The sequence below is a fragment of the Notamacropus eugenii genome, chromosome 1 (assembly GCF_028372415.1).
Source record: "Notamacropus eugenii isolate mMacEug1 chromosome 1, mMacEug1.pri_v2, whole genome shotgun sequence".
In the NCBI taxonomy this organism is placed as follows: Eukaryota; Metazoa; Chordata; class Mammalia; order Diprotodontia; family Macropodidae; genus Notamacropus; species Notamacropus eugenii.
Window position 1 is genome coordinate 284,487,884 of NC_092872.1, and position 21,232 is coordinate 284,509,115.

The 21,232-nt window shown below is 43.9% G+C and overlaps 1 protein-coding gene across 5 annotated transcripts in view; it reads left to right on the forward strand.

Moving 5' to 3' along the window:
* The window catches only part of PTPRE (protein tyrosine phosphatase receptor type E), a 177,205-nt gene that overhangs the window by 146,742 nt on the left and 9,231 nt on the right, over positions 1-21,232 (forward strand). For 4 of the 5 annotated variants that reach the window (XM_072629059.1, XM_072629060.1, XM_072629063.1 and 1 more), the window contains 8 exons: positions 1,413-1,532; positions 2,527-2,690; positions 13,160-13,295; positions 13,948-14,097; positions 15,461-15,554; positions 18,011-18,087; positions 19,837-19,971; positions 20,525-20,650. In XM_072629059.1, coding sequence (XP_072485160.1) covers positions 1,413-1,532; positions 2,527-2,690; positions 13,160-13,295; positions 13,948-14,097; positions 15,461-15,554; positions 18,011-18,087; positions 19,837-19,971; positions 20,525-20,650 — 1,002 coding nt within the window. The remainder of the gene's footprint in view (positions 1-1,412; positions 1,533-2,526; positions 2,691-13,159; positions 13,296-13,947; positions 14,098-15,460; positions 15,555-18,010; positions 18,088-19,836; positions 19,972-20,524; positions 20,651-21,232) is intronic. The other variant, XM_072629061.1, reaches the window with a different exon arrangement.

A 21,232-nucleotide genomic window follows, 5' to 3' on the forward strand; every position in this document is an offset into this window, starting at 1 on the left:
TACTCAGAGCAGACAGAATCTAAGCACCAAAGGAGATGCCTCATGTCCATGGATAGCTACTCTGCTGTTGTCAATTGTCCCATCCTTTGTACTCAGACAAGGCAGATATGATTGGCCAGCAACTGGTCGGCTCAGGTCTCACAGCCCAGGAAAGTGAAAGATTTTTTTTGTGTGAGACACAGAGTCAGAAGACTAATGCTATGTGTAAACAGCAGCCGGAAGGCCGGTGTTCCTGGCTTGCAGTTTGTGGAGGGGAAGGACAAAGAGGTAGGCAGGCTAGGGAGGTGTGGATGCCAGGTCCTCAGTAAAGCTACGTAGGATTGTTGGTGTTTCTTGGTTTTAGACCTCACTTGAAATACAGATCATATTTGTGCCTGGAAAAGGGGACAATGTAATAAATGATGTGTGCTGGAAATAACCACTGATGGAGAGATTCAGATGACAGAGACACCTCTTCTGCTTGGCAGAGTCTGTAGGCCCACAGTTTGGACTTCAACAATTCAATAACATTTCCTCTTATTCAGCAGTTATTTTTAAAATATATTTTTATTTTGATAAATATTTCCCCATTATACTTTAAAAAAATTTTAACATTCATTTTTATAAAATTTGAGTCCCAAATTCTCCCCCTTCCCCACCATTTGAGAAGGCAAGCAGTATGTTATTGATTACACATGTGAAGTCATGCAAAAAAGTATTTCCATTGAGAAATATTGCAGAAAAAAGCAAACACAGACACATACACAAAGAAAGTGGAAAAAAATATGCTTCAATCTCCAGCAGTTATTTTTTAAGCACCTACTATGTGTAAGGTCCTGAGCTGGGACATGGGCATATAAAGTCAGAATCTCTTACCGAGGGGGACACCCAACTTATGAAAAAACATAAATATTCCATAACTGAAGAGGGAAGAATCAGGGCAGGCTTTTTGTAGTGGCAGGCCCTTTGCTGAGTGTGATGTTCATCAGAGATGTGGAGGCATAATCAGCAATGCTTGACCCTTGCTTTAGTATGAGGGATCAGGGATAGTAAAGGGTCTGGACATGGTCTTCTCCCAATTAATTCTTTCCTCACTCTACCTCCTCCTTCTTCTCTAAAATCCGAAGGCTAGACAAGGCCATTTCTGAGCTCCCCTTCAGGTTTAGATTCTGCAATCATCAGATAAGTAGGCTGGTACGAGTCCTCCTTTTGGTTGAGAAGTTGTGCATTGTGAGTATTCCCAGGGAAAAAACTGGAATGTTCCCATGTTCCCAGCTCTTGCCTTTCAGAAAGACTTTACTAAGATTTTTCTTTGTTTATGCTTCTGCACAAATGTGTGTGTGCGTGTGTGTGTGTGTGTGTGTGTGTGTGTGTGTGTGTGTGTCCAGGCAGGAACCACCAGTCTGCTAACCTCTCCTCTCTTTTTCTTCTAGGAGAAATGCCATCAGTACTGGCCAGACCAGGGATGTTGGATATATGGAAATATTCGAGTCTCTGTGGAAGACTGCATAGTCCTGGTGGACTACACCATCAGAAAGTTTTGTATACAGTCGGTGAGTGTTATCTGCAACTGGGCCTCTCCAGGGATGACTCTGGGATGGAAAGAAGCATCAATGCCAGAAATTTCTGCTATAAAAACATAGGACCAATAGCTACTTAGATCAAACTCTCACCCTTAGAGTAAATAATTAGAGGCTGAAGTCTGCTCCATTCTTGTGTTGCTTTTCCTCCTCTTTCTGTCTCCTCTCTCCCTGCCAGCCTGTCCACTTACTTCCATCCCTGCCTGTTTCTCAACCGGCCTTTTCTGGCTTGCCAGATCACCAGGCTCGTCAGTATTACCCACAATTGGAGCAAGCCAGTCGACCTGAGCAAGCCTGAGGACTTTTCTAGGAACAAAATGCCTCTGACCATTCTTGCCAAGTGTCCCTGGCCCTCAGTTTCCTCATCTAGAAAATGAGGGCATCTGCAGAGGTCTCTTTTAGCTCTAAATCCAGGATACTAATACAAGGAACAGATGTGACAGGCCACTCTCTGGATTCCTGCATCCCTTGTAAAATTTGGTTCCTGCACAATCATTAATCATTGAGTCAACAAGCATTTCTTCAGCACCTAGTGTGTAGCCAGTGCTGGGGATGATGGCAGTACCTGATACACACATGGTGCCTTGTAGTTGGCCAAGTGCTTTAATTACATCATTTTAAGCAAATGTTGCAACAATCCTGCAGGTGGGCACCAAAGGTATTATTATCCCCATTTTACAGGTGAGAAACCTAAGGCTCAAGCAAGCCAAGGGACTTTGAACCTCGGATACACACCTAATAAATGTCTATGGAAGCTGAACCTGTATCTTCCTGCCTGGAGTGCTTCCAGTGAGACAGGGGGCAGGAGTTCACCTAGAGAAATTAGGTTTCTGGGTTAGTGTGTTCACCTTCAAAGTCACAGCAGCCCTCGGGGGAAGCAATGGGATTTCCAGTCACCTTGTGAGTGCCAGGGCAGCCCCACTGCTGCCACCCGCCAGGCTCACCCTTGGTTTCCTTGTTTTCTCAGCAGCTCCATGATGGCTGCAAAGCCCCACGGCTGGTGACTCAGCTCCACTTCACCAGCTGGCCTGACTTCGGGGTGCCCTTCACCCCCATTGGGATGCTGAAGTTTCTGAAAAAAGTGAAGACCCTGAATCCTTCCCATGCAGGGCCTATCACTGTTCACTGCAGGTATGTCCCGAGGCTCACAGTGGTCAGCCACTGATGTTGGCTTCAGGTGTGGGTGACATTCCTGCCCCATCATCTTTTTTACAAAAATAATGTCAAGACAGACGCGGAATTATTTCTAACCTTTTTGCCCTTCTAAAATGAAATTTGTATTTGGTAAAAGCTGGTGCAGAGGCTCATAGTGCCTTAGAACTAGAAAGGAACCTTCAAAGTCATTTAGGATGCACTCCTTTATACAGATGAGAAAACTGAGGCCAGCATGGCTTGCCAAAAATCAAATGACTATAAAGTGGCAGAGCCAGGACTGGGAGGAAAGCACTTTGTAAACCTGTTGAACAAATGGAAGTTTGTAGCATCATCTTCATTATAGATACTGGTTTAATTTTCCTTCTCTGTTTTGATGCTCCCTGAATTTAGTATCAAGCCCATATTTTCATCATAGTAGGAATTTGGTAGTGCTTCTTTTTCTATTTTTGCCGACAATTCTTTAACATATAATGTTTGCATTGTGTTTATAATATATTTGTTTATATTTGTTTATAATATAATGTTCTTTAAATTATAATTCACTTTTTGTTTCCTTTGAGAGTAAATTTAGGGAGTGTTTCATTTTCTCTAGGATTAGGTTGAATCCTCTATTTTCTGGGATTTATATTTCAGAAAATATTTAACCATAATTTAAATTGTCAGTTTTGTTCGCATAAAATCGAGTGAAATAATTTCTAACAGTTTTATTTATTTCTTCTTTGTTAGTTGTGAATTCAGCTTTTTCAGTTTTGTTTCTGATCATTTGTCTTCTTTCTTTTCTTAGATTGGTAGCTAATGATTTATCACTTTTTATTTGAAAAAAAACATAGTTCTTGGGTCTATTTATTAATTTAGGTTTTTTTACTCTTATTAATTAGTATCTTCTTTGCCTTTTAGTATTTCTATTTCAGTGTCTAATTGGGTTTTACAACTCTGTTGGCTTTCTGATGTTTTCATTTGCATTGACTTAATGGCTAAAGGGGTGTTTCTCTCTTTTACTGATTTAAGTATTTAAAGATGTAGAGGAAGCAAGGTGGGGCAGTAGATAAAGTGCTGGCTGAGTCAAGAAGATCTGAATTCAAATCTGGTTTCAGACCCTGTGACCATAGACAAGTCACTTAATCTGTGTTAGTTTCCTCAACTGTAAAAATAGCAGCTTTCTCACAGAGTTGTTACAAAAACCAAATGAGATTACATCTGTGAAGTACTCAGCACAATGTCTGGCATTTAGTAGATACTTAATAAATGTTTGTTCCATTATCAAATTTTTTTTAACCTTGAACCTCAGTCTTATTCCCTTATTTACATCTGAGTAAACTGAGGCCTAGAGAGATGAGATGACTTCCCCACATTTTCTCAGGCAGGGGGAGATTGGAGTTGAAATTCAAACCTAGCTCTCCTAACACTCAGTCCAAAGCTCCACAATTTCCCTCATATGACAGTGCCAACCAGTACCACTCATGACATTTTGGAATACCTGTGATTTTCTTTAATAATTAAATTCTTGCCTTTTGGCTGTAGAACAAACCAGGTACAGCCTGGGGTCATGGAAAGGCCATAGCCAGGAGAAAACTGGGTTGAACTCCAGCCTCTGACATTTAATTGCTATGTGACCTTGTCCTAGTCAGTCCCTCTCCAAATCTCAGTCTTTTCATCTGTAAAAGGGGGATAATGTTAGCACCTTCTTCTAGGGCTGTTTGGAGGCTCCAATGAGATGACATAGGTAGGTTCTACAAATATATCAGCTATTGTTGCCTCCTTCCTTGCCCTCCCCATTCCATCTCATCCCCTCCCATTTCAACTAACAATTAAACTAAATTAATTCAACTAACAATTTAATTCCATCTTAATGGCAGTTTCTTGTAAAATGATGTGACCTGGTTAGCAGGGAAGCTCAGGACAGGAAATCTGTGACCCTATCTCTGTGGAAATGAGAAAGACAAGGCAGGTGAACGTTCCATATTCCAGGATTCTTTCTCCTGGAGATAAGCCAGCAAGGTAGGGGCAGCTAGGTGGTGCAGTGGATAGAGCACCAGTACAGGAGTCAGGAGGACCTGAGTTCAAATCTCACTTCAGACACTTGACCCTAATTAGCTGTGTGACCTTGGGCAAGTCACTTAACCCCACTTGCCTCATCCTGGGTCATCTCTAGTCATTCTGATGAATATCTGGTCACTGAATTCAGATGACTTTAGAGGAGAAGTGAGACTGGTGACCTGCATAAGCCCTCCCTCACTCAAAACAAAGTCAAGTGCAAGTTATATCATTATTTCTCTGATGGCATGGTCTTCTTTGGCAACGAAGGATGAACACACACAACAAATACAGCCAGCAAGGTCACTGTCACTGCTTTCAGCCTTTTATCCTGAGATGATTTTAAAAGATTGGTTTGTGGGCTTCAGCTCTGTTACTCACATCTCATTGCCAGGTAGCCTGAGCAATTAAGTCAAGGGACTATGTTAACAGGAGGACTCAGATCCTTGCCAAGGGACTGTGTTTATTATTTATAATTGGGTTTCAGCTGGACTCTGCATTTTATAAATTTTAACATCCCCACATAATCTAAGCTATTGCTCTGATTGTTGTGATAAATATAATGTATCGAATAATATCCACCTCTCTGCCTTTGCATTCCTGGAATGCTGACCCTTCTCATATCTACCTCTTAGATGCCTAATTTCCTTCAAAGCCCAGTGCACATGCCAGGTCTTACCCAAGAACCCTTCCTAGCCCCGGTGCTAAGGCTTCCAACTCTCATGGCCTCAGGCTTCTCCCACCTCCCCCAATCTGTGGTAAAACTACTGTTCCATCAGGGCCCAATCAGGTAAAAGGAGCCTGCTTGCCAACTCCATCATCCCTGTTTTCTTTCTCCTTAAATATTCCTGGGGGCAGCTAGGTGGTACGATGGATAGAGTACTGGCCCTGCAGTCAGGAGAGGAGGATCAAATTCAGTCCTGAGACTTGATACTCACTAGCTGTGTGACCATGGGCAGGCCACTTAGCTCCAATGGCCTCACCAAAAAAAAGGGACTTTATCCTCAAATACTCCTCCTTCTGCTAGCCTTTTAGTTCAAAACAATGCCTAAACTCCTCCTGTGTGCCAGGCACTCTGCTAGGCACTGGAAATAGAAAGATAAAAGTGAGACGGTCCCTGTTATCAAAGATTTATATTTTACTGAGGGGAAAAAAACATGCCCAAAGATGTGAAAATACAAGGTACTGGTAGAAGAAATGATGGCAGGGGTTCTAGGAAGTGGGAAAGTCGGGAGGGACCTTGTGTAGGATCCAACATGCACTGACTTTCAAAGGAAAATCAGGATCTAAGAGGTGGAAATGAGGAAGTAAGCATTCTGGCATGAAGAAGCAGCGGGAAATTGGAAGGTTATTTGTGCAGAGTGTGTGAAGGAGGATGTGTGATAATCCTGGAAGAAGCCAGAGTCCACTCGTGAAGAATTTGACCACAGAGGCAATGGGAAGTCACACTAGGGGCTTCATGAGCAGGGGAGTGATATGATCTGAGTTGGCATTAGGAAGATCAATTAGGCAGCAGTCCTATGGAGGATAGACTAGAGTGGGGAGAAGTTGGAGCCCCCAACCTATTGCCATAGTCCAGATGTGAGGTGATAAGGACCTGCATGAGGAGGGGAGTCAATGTCAGAGGAGAGGAGGGGGTGCAGCCAAAAGATGTTACAGGGGGTGAAACTGATCAGAGGTGCTGCAGAAGTGAAATCAGCCAGAGATGAAATCAACCAGAGATGCTGCAGAGGTGAAATCTACAAGAGATTCTTCAGAGATGAAATCAACCAGAAATGCTGCCAGGGGTGAAATCTGACAAGTCTTGTCTTGTAAGAGACAGTGAGGAATCTGGGATGACTCCTAGGTTGGGAGGGATTGGGAAAAGCAATGCCTCAGCAGTAATAGAGAAGGTGGGGAGGGGCTAAAGGGGAAGGATAATAAGTTACGTTTTGAATATGTTGAGTTTAAGATGTCTATTGGACGTCTAGTTAGTGGTGTCTGAAAGGCAGTCAGAGATTTGGAGGTTGGCAAGAGACATGGGGAAGGAAAGGTAGTTTTGAGAATTATCAGTATAGAAATGGTAATTAAATCCATGGGAGCTGATGAGATCACCAAATGGAGTGTTATTTAGGGAAAGAGAAGAGGGCCCAGAACAAAGCCTGAGGGACATTGATGTTTAGGGGGCATGATCTGGAGAAGGATCCAGCCAAGGAGACAGAAGGAACCATCAGAGAGGTAGGAGGAGAACCAGGAAGGGAGGGGGAATCCTGAATACCTAGAGAGAAGAGAGTGTCAAGAAGGAGAGGATAATTTACAGTATCAAAGGCTACAGAGAAGTCGGGAAAGATGAGCATTAAGAAAAGGCCATTGAACTTGACAGATCACTAGGAACTTTGAAGAGAACAGTTTCAATAAAATAATGAAGTTGGAAGCCATATTATAAGGGGGTAAGAAGAGAGAAAACATACACCTCTATTGTAAATGGTCTGCTCAGGGAGTTTAGCTACAAAGGGCAGAAGAGAAATAGGATATGAGTTAGCAGGAATAGAAAGATCAAATAAGGAATTTTGAGGATGGAGGAGACAGGGGCATGTTTGTAGGAAGTAGGAAATGAGTCAGTAGAGAAGGAAGGACTAAAAATCAGTAAAAGAAGTGGGGATGACAGAGGGGGCAATATGTTAAAGGAGATGAGATGGAATCTTATCATTTGATCAGGTAGAAGGGTTAGGTGTGGCAAGGAGTAATGCCATCACATCATATGAGGCAAAGGCTGAAAGAGAAAAGGGACCTAAATGATGGGAGATGAGGAGGAGGGGAGAAGATGGAACTCATAATTGATTTCAATTTTTCAGTAAAGTATGAGGCAAGGTTCTCAGCTGAGAGGATTGGGGGAGAGGAACCATGGAAGTTTTGAGGAGAGACAAGAAGGTTTGGATGAGCCTCAGTGGAGAGTGAGAATATGGTCTGATAAGGGAAGGATACTAAGATTTCCTGGCAGCAGTGAGGGCTCAGTTGAGGTTATGTAACATAAATTTGTAGTGGACCCAATCAGCATGGTTACATGATTTTCTCTACCTACATTCAGCAGCATATGTAAGAGCAAAGATGATGCATTGGGAGTGATCCCCAGGCTGAGGTTTGGCTAGGTGTAATCATAAGGAGGGTGATGGGAGGACAGTATAAAGGTGAACTGATTCACCAAGGGGTCAAGATGGGGAAGAGAAGAGACAGTGGCTAGGGCAGGGGAGATCGAGAGATGAGGGATCAAGGGATTAGAAGTCATAGTGTGGGTCAAGAGTAAGGTTTGATAAGAGAAAGCAGAGAAAGAGATGGAAACAAAATAAATTATGGATGGATAAAGGGATTTTGGAGTTTTTTAACTTGGAGGTGGTACATTTGTGGGTGCTGGTAAGATCAAGGGCAGGATCATTTTTGTGTATGACTGAGGTGAGGTGGAGCAAGAGCTTGTGGAAGGTAACTAGGTTACGGAACTGAGTTATTAGTCTGTTTGAGGGAGAGTCGATATGTAGGTTGAAGGAGAGGAAATTTGTTAGCTGGGTACCAAACTCTGAGGAAAGAAAAGGAGTGACCGGAAGGTCTGTAGACAACAGCTACCAAGATTTTGGTTGGGTGATAAATATGAATATGAACCTCCAAGAAGGAGAAGTTACCAAGTTAATGGAGGTAGGGGGAGAACCTGGCAGTGGCAATGAGAGTCAGAATATTCCAACTCTACCCCCTCAACCAGTAAGCTGATGAAAAAGAGTGAAGGTGCAGCCAGGACTGGAAAGGGTGACCAGAGAGATTGTATCATTAGTGGGAACCAGGTTTCAGGAATATCTCATAGGTGGAAGGAATGAAAGAGTGAAATATTTAGGAGGAAGGGAAATTTGTTGACTGGAATGAATGGGAATTCCAGAGGGCACAGCGGAAGGAGTGGGTGGGATTGGGAAGATACTTTGGGAAGGGTGGGTTGTGATGGGATGTGGGGGATGGGAAGGAGGAATTAAGTAGTGGGAAACAGAAATAAGGTTTGGATGATGTCTTATAGGGGTACTGAATTCCTGAGATGTGTAGAGTATGTCCAGGTGTGAGAAGATTCATTCACTGAGTGGATGTCACCACTCCTCTACCCAAGACCTGATTGTGAAGAGGGCTGAAGAGAAGGGGATAGGCAGGAGAGATGTTGTTGAGATGAATTCACCAATATATGGCACTTGTTTAGTTATAGGGGCAAAAAGGAGAGAGTCAAGAGGGATCATGAGATGGCAAATCTAGGAAATGAAGGCTAGTGGTATCCTCAGCAGAAATAGAAGAGATCAGCAGAGGGATGAGTCAGGACAGGGATAGATAACAAGTTTTGTTCTGATCCTGTGGAATCTGGGGGAATTTCTGTCTGTTTAACCTTGACTGAGTACCATTCCTTTTCTGGACCCAAGTTTCTTCTTCTGTATAATGAGGAGGATCTCTGAAGCATCTTCTGGGGCTTTAACCTAGGCAACCTTCCAGTTTGTCCTCAGAGGATTGATGACTTGTTGGGGGAGTTTTGTTGTTTGATGTATGTCTCCTGGAACCAAATTCCTAATGTTGGTGATAATAAATGAATGAATGGGCTTCACTTTGGACTGACTTAGAAATATTAGAATCATGTTCTATAGTTGGTTGGGTTTTTTTCTTAAAAGATTTTGGCACTTGGGGGCCTTCTCATTGATTAGTAGTGCTTCAAAAGGTGCAAGCTTCTCTGGTGTGAACCCTGTCTCAATCCACACAGATCATAGCCTTTTCCAGGGATTAGCCCAGGACTTCTCAATCTGGGGATTATGGGTAGATTTCAGGGGGTCTGCAAATTGAATTGGGAAAAAATTATATTTTTATTTTCACTAACCTTTAAAATTTAACATTTTCTTATAATTATGAATGTTGGAACTGGTGAAAGTGACCACTGGCCTTTAAAGGGGCATTGTGCTTGGGCTCTGAAAGATGAGCTATCCAGGATGGTTCTGACCCTGCAAGGATGTGCTAGGAAGCTGCCTGACCATCACTACCTGAATCCTTAGCATGACATGGGTCTGATGATAAGTAGAAGTCATGGCATCCACCACTGGACACCCAGAGAAGGGGTGGCTGCAGAGATGCTGTCCAATGAGTCCTCCTCACCTCCTCCAGGAGGCCATGACAGCACCTGAGCTCCAGAGTTGGACTCGAGGGGAGGATAGCTGTGGGCATGCCAGGAAGCATCTTGGCACACTTGGCACCTGAGCTAAACCTTCTCTTTCTTCCTGATGCAGAGGGAATTGGCATTGACTCCAATCCTTTCTCTAAAGAAAATGTGACATTTTCCCAATCCAGTCCAGTTCAATGAGCTTTTACTGAGCACCTACTATGTACAAAATCCATGTTAAGTGCTTGGAATGCCCAGACAAAATAGAGACCTGTCCTTGACTTCAATGAGCTTAAATTCTATAAGGGGAACACAGTGTATAAATGGGGGAGAGGTCACTGACTAGTCATCCTCAAGGAGAAAATGAGAGAGGGCTTCCAGGCAAGGAGGACAGCCTGGACAGAGGCAGGAATGAGAGTCCAAGGACCAGCGAGTCCTCAATTTGCCTGGAAGGTTGTGAGCCTGAAGGGGAGACATGGGGGATGAGTCTGAGAAGGCAGCTTGGAGGACTTTCAGTGCCACAAAGAGGGACCCACATTAGACAAGGGGAATTGGCCTCCACATCTAAGAATCCAAGCCTCATTGTTGCCTTGTAGAAATAACTCTACCAGAAGGGACCCTGCATTTTGACTGGAGAGGACCTTGGAGTCAGCCCTAGCTTTCCTTCTCAGCTGGCCAAGACTACATGGTTTCTAAGGGCTCTGCTAGCCCTAGATCTCTGGAGATGTCACTGTAAAGGAGAATATCATGGCCTCTCCATCTAATGCCAGAGATTTGTGATATCTTCCATGGGGCCACTCCCTCTGGTAATATAAATTGCAGTCCTGTAACACCCAACAGGCGGCTCTCACTAGTTACTGTACCTGAAAGATGGCTCACATTGCCACTAATTCTAGATCATGGCTCTCATTCTCCAAATTCATGTCCTAGGGTTTTAGTAGCACTTTGGTATCATCCTTCAAAACAGAGTCTCCAAAGGTTGTATAACTATTTTTGTGATATTTCCACTTAAAGTTCAACCTGCCTCTCCCCTTATACTTTAAGGGATGGCCTTTGAAAGTGTCCATGGCCAAAAACATTCATTCCCAGCACCTCCCATTCCCACAGCTCTCTGTCCCTATATGGCCATTCTGATGGGGAGTCCTCCACACTCCAGCCAGGCCCCAAACAGCAGCCACAGTCACCATCACCTGACCTAGGGTCAGACCCTGCCATAGGAGCTTCCAGAGCCTTCATGCAAGGACCCTGCCTCCTGTCCCTGTCACCAGGAAGCCTTGGAGCAGGAGTCTCAGTCAGGAGCTTTGTTTTCATCAATGTTCTGTGTCAGTCTCACATGGGGACTCCAGGACCCCAAGGGGCAGGGACCCTAGGAGCTCTGATGCCTGTCTTTCTAAGTCCTTGTTGTCTAAACTGGAAAGACCTTGGCAACGTGAACCACTGGCAAGGAAGCCTGCCTCTCCTGCCTCTCTGTGCTTAGCTACAATCCTAACTCAGCTAGAAAAGGAAGGATCAGGTTTTAGCCCTCAGAGGGGACAGAATTTGGTGTATTGGGGAAGATGGAAAGAGCTGTCCTTTTAATGATTAATCCCACCTCTACATTAAAACATCTGCTTAGATAGGTAGAGTTGAGTATGGATAGGGATGGGCATGCCCTCCACTGATCTGATAGCCACCCGTTCACTCCTGCCCAAGCAGGCTTGTGAGTCTTTGTCTGTTTGCTCCTAGAAACAGCCACAGACAATCCATCTGATGTGTTACAACCCTTCCTTTGGACCTCTTGACACTGTTTACAGCTTTCACGAAAGTTGACCAGGTGGTAGGGGTGATGAGAAAAAATTATTTGGCAGGAAGCAAATCCAGCCAGGGGATAGGGTGGGGAGGTAGCCCTTTTTATTGATGCAGTCAGCACACAGGACCAGGCCTGGTGCCAACCAACTATGTATCAAGTTTTATCATGCCATGGCTGCCCTGAGGAAAGAGCACCAGGTCTATAGGCAGAGGGTCTGGTTTCAAGGCAAGTCTCTGATGCTTATTATCTCTGTGACTTCAGGTGAGTGACCTAACCTCTCTGGGCTTTGGATTCCTCATCTATAAAATAAGAAAGACATTGGACTGGATGGGGCTTTTAAGGTCCCTTGTGGTTCTAAATCTGTGCTCTTGGGATCAAGGGTCCTTGATGTGAAGATGAGCCCAATGTAGAGGAAAAAGGGATTAAAGAAACGCTGGGGCTGAGTTCAGCCTTCAGCCCTTTCTAGCTGTGAGACCATAGGTTCTCTAAGCCTCAGTTTCCTCATCTGAAAAATGAGTATCCTAAAACTTGTGATATCTGACTCCTCTAGTTTTTGCGAGGAAAGCATTTTGTTAAACCTTAAAGGCAGTAACGACAATAGCAACAAGTACTACCAACATCATCTTCTTCCTCTTCTTCCTCATTATTATTATCAGACACTTCCCAGGTCTGTGATACTGAGCAAATCACTTCACCTTTATCTGCCTCAGTTTTCCCATCTGTAAAATGGTGATAATAACAGCACCCTCCCCCTGTCCCAGGGTTGTTGTGAGGATCAAATGAAATAATGCTTTTAAAGTACCCTACAAATTTCTCATTCGCTCCCCCTTAAATGGGAGAGAAGTAGGGTCTCTTTTTGTCGGTCATGAGCAGGGGCTTCTTCAGCCGGCTCTGAATCCAGGTGCAGCCCACTGGTTTGTGGCAAATTTCTCCCACGTATCAGAGCAGGTCACTTGAGGTGAATAGCCCAGGATGTCACCCAAACTTTCTCTTGAAAACTTGAGGACCTGAAATGAGGGAGCATTTCTGAGGGGAGGTCTCCCTCTACTGGCATCCCTGCAGATCAGCACTTAGGCCTTCTACATGGGCAGGGACAGCACCAAGATTTAATAGTCAATGATTCTTGACTGGAATTCCTTCATGGAATCCAAGCCCTGGAAGAAAGTGCTGAAGCTTCATTATGTAGCCCCAGAGATTGTCTGTCTGCCAATAAGTATAATAAGTAACGTCTCTCCCTCCCTCCCTCTCTCTCTCTTTCTCTCTCTCTCTCTTCTTCCTCCATTTCCTCCCTCTGTCCCTCCTCTCCCTCCCTGTCCCTGTCCTTCCCCCTCTTCCTGCCATTTCATCTCCCTTCTGTTCTCCCCCTCCTTTTCCACAATTGTCTCCTTTTCCCCCTCTTTCTCTCCCCCTCTTCCTTCTCCCTCCCTTCTTCCTCTCCCCCCATCCCCTCTCCCTCCCCTCTCTGTCTTCCTCTGTCAGTGCTGGCGTGGGCCGAACGGGCACCTTCATCGTCATTGATGCCATCATAGATATGATGCACGCTGAGCAGAAGGTCGACGTCTTTGAATTTGTTTCCAGGATCCGAAACCAGCGGCCCCAAATGGTTCAAACCGATGTAAGTGAAGCATTTCTCTTGCAGAACTTCTCTTTCTGATCCATCTTGCAATCTGAGTCCATACACTTACATGTAGGTCATTCAGCTTCACAAAACAGTTCCAGTGATAGTAATGAAAAGGCTATAGCTGATGGATCTGAACCAAATGCCCTGCCCTCCCTCCCCTCAGCTCTTCATCTGAAAAACAAGGCTAAGCTCCAGTCTGGGATCATGACCCTCTCAAGGGAGAGGTGGGGTGCTCTGCGTGTTGAACATTGCATACCTTGTTAGCTCCAGTGGCTGTGTTGGTTTGGTTTTTGTGTGTGTGTGTGTGAGTTAGGAATCGGAAATCGGGAAGTGTCTGTGGTTTAGAAAAACAAAACATGGAGACAAAATTAAGAAAAAATAAAAATGTCAGGTTTACTCAGTCTGCTTTCAGAAGCATGGACCCTGAATTGCATGAACATCTTTTTCCACAGAGAAAAGATTTCCCACCAACAATGACTGATCTTCAGCTTACATCCCCTTTCTGCTCTCACCTCCACCCACACACATGCTCTCACCTTCCTTTTTAGGACCAAGGAAGACAGCAGGCTCAAAGAGCCTGACTGATGAGGGCTGGGGGCCTCACCTCCAACCATTCCGTCTTCTTTTCTCTCCTCCTCCTGCTCAGATGCAGTACACATTCATCTACCAAGCCTTATTAGAATACTACCTCTACGGAGACACGGAGCTGGATGTGGCCTCCCTGGAGAAGCATCTCCAATCCCTGCACAGCCCCACAGCACCTTTGGACAAGATTGGCCTTGAAGAAGAGTTCAGAGTAAGCACTAATGCTGGGTCCTGGGCCTCTTGGGGCCGTCTCTGGGCTGGAGGAGAAGTGGTGAAATGGATGCATGTTGGCATCAAAATGTGTAAACACTGTGAGCCCTGGGTATGAAGGCAAACTCAGAAAAGGGGCAGATATGATGTGGTGGAAAGAAGGCTGACCCTGGGTGCAAATTCCTTTACCTCTGAAAACACCCACCTCCCTGAGTTGTGGTAGAAAGACAGTTGCTACTCATTAGCATGCTCCATCAAGGTGAGCTGACCCCATGACTGAGTGGGAGGAGGGCTGGGTAGAATAAGAATGCCTGGGTCCATACCCCAGCACCCATACTCATAAGCTATATGCCTCTGGGCAAGTCACTTGCCCTCACTGGACCTCAGTTTCCTCATCTGTAAAATGGAGATAATTCCTCTACTTCTTTTTCAGCAGCTTCATTGTAAGGAATTTGTTCCATAAATCTTAAAGCCACCATTATTATTTGGAAGTGTTTCCAGACCAGTGAGCTGGGGGAGATGAGGAGGAGGAGGAGGAGGATAAGGAGAGAGATAGCATGGTAATAATAGTGGTGGTCATTGTTTTGGGCTGAATCTGTGATTTCATTGGCCGGGATATGTCAGAGGGAGGACCTGAACCCAAGTCTTCCTGTCTCTAAGGCTAGCCTCTGTCCAGGAAACCATAATGATAAGAATACTATAATTCATATTTCCATAAGAAATTGAATGTCTCATGAACTTGAAATGCAACCTAATAATACAATCCACATTTCTTTGGGTGAAAGGTGCTTTACAGGCATTCTAGTGAGAAACAAATGGGGGATGTACAAGTATTACCATCCCCCTTTTGCTGATGAGAAAACTGGGTCCCTGAGAAGGGAAGGAATTTACCTTTGATCACATGGACTGATGAGCATCTGTGACAACATTTGAACTCAGGGCTCCTGACAGGACTCTATCCATTAAACCATATTACTTCCCAAATATTTATAGTCTTAGAATCTGATGCTATAAATCTTGCTTTCCATAGAAGGATTAATGTTTTGAGGACAGGGTCAGTTTTGTTGATGTCTTTGTACTTCTAGTGCATAGCACAGAGGGACTGATGTTTGATGAATGGCTGGCTGGCTGGCTGGCTGGCTGGCTGGATGGATGGATGGATGGATGGATGGATGGATGGATGGATGGATGGAAAGTGCCCAGGACATGTTCCTTGCTCTTTTTTTGAAGCCAAGGAGTTGAAGTGAAGTGAGCAAGACACTCACCTCTTGGGTCTGCTCTCCCAAGGACCACCATGATATCTTGCAGAGGAGAATCCAGGAACCACCCAGAGTAACTTTGTGTCTCTGTATTTCCAACTGCAGAAATTGACAAATGTTCGAATAATGAAAGAAAATATGAGAACGGGCAACTTACCAGCAAACATGAAGAAAGCCCGCGTCATCCAGATCATCCCATGTAAGGCAGCTGTGTTATGGTGATTGATATAATTAAAGGCTACCACAGGGTTTCATTAGGTGTACCCTGATGAGAAAATCTGGGGCCCTCCAGTCAGAGGTCAGCAGGATTCTGGGAACAGATCTCTGTTGGAAGCTGGATATTCCCCAAAACTAGCTATGTGAGCATCTAGGGCCTGGTCCACATAGAGGACCACAGGCCTTAGTTATAGTAGCATCAGAGATGTGGAGCTGAGAGGAACCTCAGAGATCCTCCAAGATCCCAAAGAGCTCACTCTGTTCAGCAGTTGTTGGTTAAATGTCCCTTGCAAGTCTAGTCCCATGCATCCTAGTGTGATGGTGCTTAAAATGAGTAGAAGGTGAGCTCAGCCTACAGGGAACTCGCTCTCTAATTGAGAAGACAAGACAGAGTCTGTGAGGACCTGGGTTCAAATCCTGACCCTGATATTTAGTAATTGTATGGCTGTGAGCAAACCATTTCCATTTTCTGGGCCTCAGATTCTTCCTCTGGGAAATGTATGGGATGTACCAAGGAACATCTAGCTTGAGGCCTCCTGACTATGGCCAGTGATCAAAACAACCATCGCAAAAACTCCATTAGATACAGGCCCACAGATGTGCATCACACATGTCACACTGCATCGACAATACTAGAAGAAGGCATTGTGTGATGAGGTCCCAGTTGTCTCATGGAGACAGTAAGTGTGAGAGAAATTGAGAAAGGGGATGTCACTGTAGGTGGGTATCAATAAGAAAGGCTTTGTGGAGGAAAGGGGATCTGGGTGGGCCCTTGAAGGGTGGGACAGGCTGGGGCATTCTTGGTAAGAAGTAGAGAGATTGTTAAGTACACAGATAAAAGAAAGTGTAACAGCAAGAAGATCAGTCCATCCTAAAAGAAGGAAGTGGAGTTCTGGGGAACAGAGGGGAACAAATTGCTTAGGATCAGATTATGGAAATGGAACAGGCAGTAAAGAGCCATTGGAGGCTATTGAGCACAGAAGTAGTGTGCTGAAAGCAGAATTTTAAGAAGATTCAGCCCATGGTGGGATGCAGGGTGAACTGAGGTGGGGAGAGGCTGTGGAGGAGGGGGAGAGACAGGGACTGGGTGTGGGGAGACTCTCTGCGGAAGGAGATAGTAACAAGGCTCTGGTGAGTCTGAAAGCATTGTAGAGGGATGCTTGTCACTGGTTTAAATGTGAGAAGATCCAAAATTGAGGGTGGGTGTGGGTCAAAGATGACTCTGGTCTAGCAAATGGGGAGCCCTTGGCAGGAATGGGAGCTGGAAAAGAGGGATCCATTTGGAGAAGAAGAAATTAGCTACCAGTGTGACCTCTCTGACCTTCAGGTTTTTTTATCTGTAAAATGAGGGAGTTGGACAGCAAGGTCCCTTCCACCACTAAACCCATGAGCCCATGAGCTGAGCTATAAAATGGGGGTGGTACCAGTACCTCCCTCTCAGGATTGTCATGGGGATCTACTGAGATTATCTTTGTAGAGTGCTTTGATAATCTTTGAAGTTCTACGCAAATGTTTGGAATAGCTACGATTATGTTCTGGCTTTAAGTAGGGGAATTTCCATATCCGTTACAGAAGCATTTCTTAACAATTAGAACCACCTCAAAGTGAATGAGCAGCCTCAGGAGGTAATGAGTGACTTCTCATCCTGAAGGTCCTTATGCAGGACATGGATGAACCTCCTGTCAGAGATGGAAGAGTGGGGATCCTTTGGGCTAGGGGTTGCCGAGTTCCCCTCTGACTCTAACATTCTGTGCTCCTCTGATTCCATGATTCTGGACTGTAAATCCTCTTCATGAGCCCCTGCACTCTAGAGAAATGTGAGCATTGACACTATCTTTTTAAAGCTTATGTTTTGTCATTGGAGTTTTGCCGTCCATGCTCAGTGCAGTCAGTCACGCACAGTTTTCCAGACCCTCTTTCTCAGTGGGCAGTGTCACTGTATAGAAAACAAAATCATCAATGAGCTACTTTCTAGAGCTCAGGTATAAAATAATGATGATGATGGTGGTGATGAAGGTAATAATAACTAATAATAATAGATTGTAAATTTGTAAGCACTTTAAAAGTATTATCTCATTTTATCTTCACAACAACCCTGGGAAGTAGGTTCTGTTATTATCCTTATTTTATGGAGGAGAAAACTGAGGCAAACAGGGTCAAGTGACTTGCCCAGGGTCACACAGCTATCAAGTGTCTGAGGCAGGATTTAAACTCAGTTATTCCTGACTCTAAGCACAGAATTCTATCTCCTGCACCTTTGTAAACAGTTGTAAGTGCTACCAGTTTGAAAAAGGAGAGGCCTCCACACTTGGTTTCATGGGATCTTCACATCTCAATGATTGCATGTTAGAAGCTGGCAACAAGGGAACCAGGCAACCTGTGCAATCCAAACAAAAAGAAAATACTTTCCCTTCCCTTTTTTTCCTTTTGTTTTTGCAGATGACTTCAACAGAGTGATTCTGTCCATGAAAAGAGGCCAAGAATACACTGATTACATCAACGCCTCCTTCATAGATGTAAGTGTGCCTGATACATTGTCTGAAGACTCACCCACAGTCTTCAGATGAAATTCTTGTATGCAGTAAGCATTTATTAAGCACTCACTGTATGCTCTGAGATGCTGTGGAGACAGAGGCAAAGGTGGTGACAGACACTGATGGAACAGAGACAAAGACAGCCCTCCTCCTCAGACAGTTTACTTTCTACTGGGGAGAAACAATAAATAGATGCAAAATACGTCTTCGGTAATATTGAGGGAAGGGTTCATAATTAGTCAGCAGGCTTGTGACAGGAGAGAAGATATTCCCAGCTTTTGGGAATAGCCTGGAGTCACTAAAGTTTAGGGTCTCTTCAGAGATGGACAGTTTTCATCTTGGCTGAAAAACTTGAGGTAAGTCTAGAAAGGATAGTTGGTACCATATCACGATGGGCCTTGAATGCCAAAAAAAGGGAGTTTGGGCAACACCAAACCACTCAAGGTTTTTGATCCAAGGAGTAACTTGGCCAAATCTTTCCCCAAGCCTGGGATGGATGCAGGAGGTGACTCGGTGGATAGAACACTGGCCCTGCAGACAAGAGGGCCTGAGTTCAAATCTGGCTTCAGACGCTTACTAGCTATGTGACCCTGGGTAAGTCACTTAATCCCAATTTGCCTCAAAAAAAAAGAAAAAATGTAAAATAGATAATTTTGATTATATAACATTTTAAAAAGTTTTGCACAAACAAAACCAATGCAACCAAAATTATAAGGAAAGAAGAAAACTGAAAATTTTTTGCAACAGGTATCTCTGACAAAGGCCTCATTTCTCAACTATATAGAGAATTGAGTCAAATTCATAAAAATACGAGTCATTCCCCAATTGATCAATGGTCAAAGGATATGAACAGGCAGTTTTCAGACAAAGAAATTAAAGCCATCTATACTTATATGAAAAAAATGCTCTAAATCGCTATTGATCAGAGAAATATAAATTAAAAAACTCTGAGTTACCACTTCACACCTATCAGAGTGGCTAATATGACAAAAAAGGAAAATCAAAGGGATGCCTATCAATGGCTAAACAAACTGTGGAATATGATTGTAATGGAATATAATTGTACTATAAGAAATGACAAACATGATGATTTCAGAAAAACCTGAAATAACTTAGATGAGCTGATGCATAGTGAAGTGAGAAGAACCAGGAGAACATTGTATACAGTAACAGCAACATTGTTTGATGAAGAACTGTGAATGACTTAGCTATTCTCAGCAATGCAATGATCCAAGACAATCCCAAAGGACTAGTGATAAAGGAGACTATCCATCTCCAGAGAAAAAACTGATATTGATTGAATACAGACAGAAGCAGACATTTCTCACTGTCTTTATTTTTCTTTTGAGTCTTCTTGTACAAAATGATTAATATGGAAATATTATGCATGATTGCACATGTATAACCTATAGCTGATTGCTTACCATCTCAGAGCGAAGGGAGAGGAGGGAGAGAGGTGTAGAATTTGGAACTCAAAACTTTAAATAAAAAATGTTTTTAAAAATTGAGAAAAAGGAAGGAAGGAAGGAAGAAAAAGAAATGGGTTGGGAAAATGCCCTGATGTTTCAGGGATCTGAAGCAGATGCATCATTTTGTCTAAATGGGTGATGTTGCCTAGGTCAACTGGTAGACCCTGCTCAGGTCTAGGAGAGCATACTGTACCCCCTCCCTCCAGGTCCTGAAGGCACTCTGGAGTGACTCAGAATCCAAGTGTTTCCCTTCTCTTTAAAGGGATATCGGCAGAAAGACTATTTCATTGCAACCCAAGGACCACTTCCTCACACGGTGGAAGACTTCTGGAGGATGGTCTGGGAGTGGAAATGCCACACGATTGTGATGCTGACCGAGGTCCAAGAGAGGGAGCAGGTGAGGAGTAGTCCCAGGGGTGACTTAGCCACCAGATTTCCCATGGAGGTCCTAGGCACCAGGATTTTACAGTAGAGAATGTTTTTGTCCTAGTTATTATGTGACAATTTTCATTATCCTAGCTCCTCCTCCTTCCCCCCACCCAAACTGCCTTGTGATTATTTTGTATGTACCTATAAATGTACATATTATATACACTCCTACCTTTAAAGAGTGAAAGCTCCTGAGGGCAGGGGTTTTTGCCTGGCACAGTCAACATTTGGATAAATGGTCTAAGGACCCAAAGTACAAGGAAGGCATGGTCACCATGTGTATGGGGGTAATGAAGTCTTTAGTTTTGGTGTTTGTTTGCCAATATCACCAGCTGTAGGGGAATGTTACTCCTTCCCATTACGTAGGATCATAAAAACATGGAGATTAATGTGTGGGTCCAGTTGCTATGTTACTATATGAATGGAATGAATTAAAAGTCTCTGGAGCTGTTCTTGAAATTTTCTTAGAATTTGCAGGAAAATAATAACGGAAAGCCTTTGTTTTTATTTTGATCTCCTAGGAAAAATGCTTTCAATATTGGCCAGCAGATGGCTCTGTGACTCATGGAGAGATCACTATTGAAATAAAGAGCGACACCATTTCGGAGGCCATCAGTGTACGGGATTTCTTGGTTACTTTTAATCAGGTATTGGATGCCATCATTTTACTTTTACCTCTCTGGAGGTGGAGGGCAAAAGTTGCTGTTTGAAACACAATGACTGGGTAGAGTTCCAGGAATGATGGATGTGTGCTGGCTTTTTAGTTATTAAGCAGGAGCACTGCCCACAGTTATTCCTTCCTCCAGGGTATGGCAAGGGAAGCATGATGAGCCTGCCAAGACCTGGCTCCTAGTGGAGATCTCTGGCACAACATGCTGGTGACCTATCAGAAACATGGGGATCTCCAGAGTCATCTGGAGAAGTTATCCAAAGGGGAATTGTAGAAAGCAGGACTTTCTGTGTTGGATGTAAACACTGCCTATGTTTAGGTTCCTAGTTTCATCTAGGTCAGTAAGGATTCTTAGTCTGTTTACAAATGAGGAAACAGAGGCCCAGAGAGGGGAAGTGAGCTGAAATCTAATCAGCCACTATCTTTTGTCTTCTTGCCAAGGCACCAAAAGGCATCTCTCTCCTTTGCAGAGTGAGAGGAACAGGTAATCAGACCACTAAACCCAGGTTCATCTTTGAGTAACCTCCATCCCCCTCACTGGAAGTTTGTAACCTTCTTT